Source organism: Macadamia integrifolia, chromosome 3 (genome assembly GCF_013358625.1).
Source record: "Macadamia integrifolia cultivar HAES 741 chromosome 3, SCU_Mint_v3, whole genome shotgun sequence".
NCBI classification, from domain to species: Eukaryota; Viridiplantae; Streptophyta; class Magnoliopsida; order Proteales; family Proteaceae; genus Macadamia; species Macadamia integrifolia.
This window is the reverse complement of record NC_056559.1, coordinates 29,745,612-29,748,036: the sequence shown is the minus strand read 5'-3', so window position 1 is coordinate 29,748,036 and position 2,425 is coordinate 29,745,612. Positions and strand designations below refer to the sequence as shown.

At 39.1% G+C, this 2,425-nt stretch overlaps 1 protein-coding gene across 2 annotated transcripts in view; it reads left to right on the top strand.

Moving 5' to 3' along the window:
- The window catches only part of LOC122073560 (probable LRR receptor-like serine/threonine-protein kinase At5g10290), a 25,703-nt gene extending 23,731 nt beyond the window's left edge, over nt 1–1,972 (top strand). For both annotated transcript variants that reach the window (XM_042638149.1, XM_042638151.1), the window contains exons 11-12: nt 479–870; nt 1,355–1,972. In XM_042638149.1, the coding sequence (XP_042494083.1) occupies nt 479–870; nt 1,355–1,669 (707 nt within the window). In that variant the 3' untranslated portion in view covers nt 1,670–1,972. The remainder of the gene's footprint in view (nt 1–478; nt 871–1,354) is intronic.
- The last annotated feature ends 453 nt before the right edge of the window (nt 1,973–2,425 follow it).

Here is a 2,425-nt window from a genome sequence, read left to right as displayed (position 1 = left end):
AATTTGAGGAGAGAGAGACACGTCAATCATTGCATCATGATGAAAAAAATCATGATGATGCAATGATTGTTTATGTGTGACGCTCTCTCCTCATTCAACTTTTTTTGAAAAGTTTCTTTTCTTTTCATTTCATTTTTCGGCAACCAAACATAGCGTTAGTTAGCTTCCATATGTGATTTGTGATCTCAGTTAATGAAACATCTTGCCTATGATTACTTACAAACCATGTCAAGTTGAATAGGTCTGAAATCTGAGCACTTTTATTGTTCCAATTCTTGATTTGTTCTCTCTAAGAGTAAAGATGGGGACATTATTTATTTGAGTTGTTGTATGGATCATATTGACCTTTTCAAAAATTAGTCTGTCTCCTTGATAATTATTAGCAAAGCTCTTAATAGTTATTAGAATAATTTCTCTGTTGCTTATGAGTTTCAATTTTTTTTTTCCAGTATTACTAACTTAGCTGAAGCCAATGCAGAGCTTAAGCCTGGGGAGCCGGTGTTAGATTGGCCCACAAGAAAGAAAGTGGCTTTAGGCACAGCTCGTGGGTTAGAGTACCTCCATGAACACTGCAATCCCAAAATTATTCATCGTGACGTTAAGGCTGCTAATGTATTATTAGATGAAGATTTTGAAGCCGTGGTTGGGGACTTTGGCCTGGCGAAGTTGGTGGATGTAAGAAAGACTAATGTGACAACTCAAGTTCGTGGGACCATGGGCCACATAGCACCTGAATACTTATCTACTGGAAAGTCATCTGAGAGGACCGATGTTTTTGGTTATGGGATTATGCTTCTAGAACTTGTAACAGGACAGCGTGCAATTGATTTTTCCCGATTAGAAGAAGATGATGTCTTATTGCTCGACTATGTGAGATTACTTGACCTGACAAGTTGCTTTTCTATGTTATGCACATTAATAATTTCCATAGCTAGGATTGGTAGTATGGTCTGACTAGGTATGCATGTTGGTGTGCCTAAGTAGGAATTTGGGTGTTGAAGTTTTATTGTTTTGATGAGGCAAAACAGCCTTACCATCTGTTTTGCTAGATTTAGAGTTCATTGTTTGCTTCCTCTCTTGAGACATGCATGCAGATAAAACATTTATATGTGTAAGTGTGCACCCCGCATACTACTGTCTAAGGTTTTTATATTGGTGTTTTCATTTTAAATATGGCTTGTTGCTACACCTCCATGCTCTAGCTTTTCATCTGCAAATACAGTCTCTACTTACTCTCTCATAGAAATGACTTTTCCCCACTCTGAACTTGTGCGTATTTGAATTCTTTTTATTATAACTTAATATAATTCATTTATTCTTTGATTGCTTAATTATGTGTTTACTGCTGGTGAAGGTTAAGAAGCTGGAACGGGAGAAACAATTAGATGCTATTGTAGACCGCAACTTGAACAGGAACTCTGATAGCCAAGAAGTAAAGATGATGATTCAAGTTGCCTTACTTTGTACTCAAGCATCACCGGAGAATCGACCAACAATGTCAGAGGTGGTAAGGATGCTGGAAGGGGAAGGTTTAACTGAGAGGTGGGAAGAGTGGCAGCAAGTTGAAGTTAATCGTAGACAAGAAAACGAGAGGTTACAGATGAGATTTGACTGGGGAGAAGACTCGATTTACAACCCGTCTGCAACTGAATTATCTGGCGGAAGATGAGGGAGTGGATAAATCTTTAATTTTTTTGGGAAAAGAATTGCCACAACCCAGTGGGTGTCCTGCACCCCACATCGATGGTGGTGCGGGGAACGGTATCACTCACATGGTCGGAGTAGGTGAGAGAAAATTGTAATCTGGTAGTCTGGTGTGGTGGTGATTTGTTTCCCGCATTTATGGTTTAAGTTGTATATTATGGCAGGTTTTTTTAAAAGGTTGTAAAGCCTAGTGATTTTTCTCAAGTGGACCTATGTACGAAAACAGAATGCACATGGCCAATCTGAATAAATAACCCTTTCCAGAGTAGATTTTTAGTTCTGTAAATGGATTTTCAACACAAGAAGCTGTTGGAGGGCACGAAGCATGTAAGTTCTCCCACAGAAAGTACATAGATTTCATCAGCCAACCCCAAAGAGAGGTTTCTTCAGATAGAAGCTCCCAAGCTTTCTTGTAGAGAAGACCAAGATTCATTGCTGCACTAGGCTTGTTATTAAGTTAACCAGATTTTTTCAAAACAAGGTTCGATCTCCATTGGACCAAAAAAAAGATCTGCAAGCACTGTCTGTTGCTGTGAGAGTGCTCATAGGAAGTTTAAAGCAGGGCGTATGGTGTTAAAACAGTCTTCATTCACTTGGAATGTTGATCTAATACTTTATTGGTCGCCTCACAATGTAACAGGTATTTAATGACAGGAAACCCTTTTAAAGGAGGCACGAGAGCTCTTCTACTTGGAGCACAGCTTGCTGAGAGAAGAGGAAC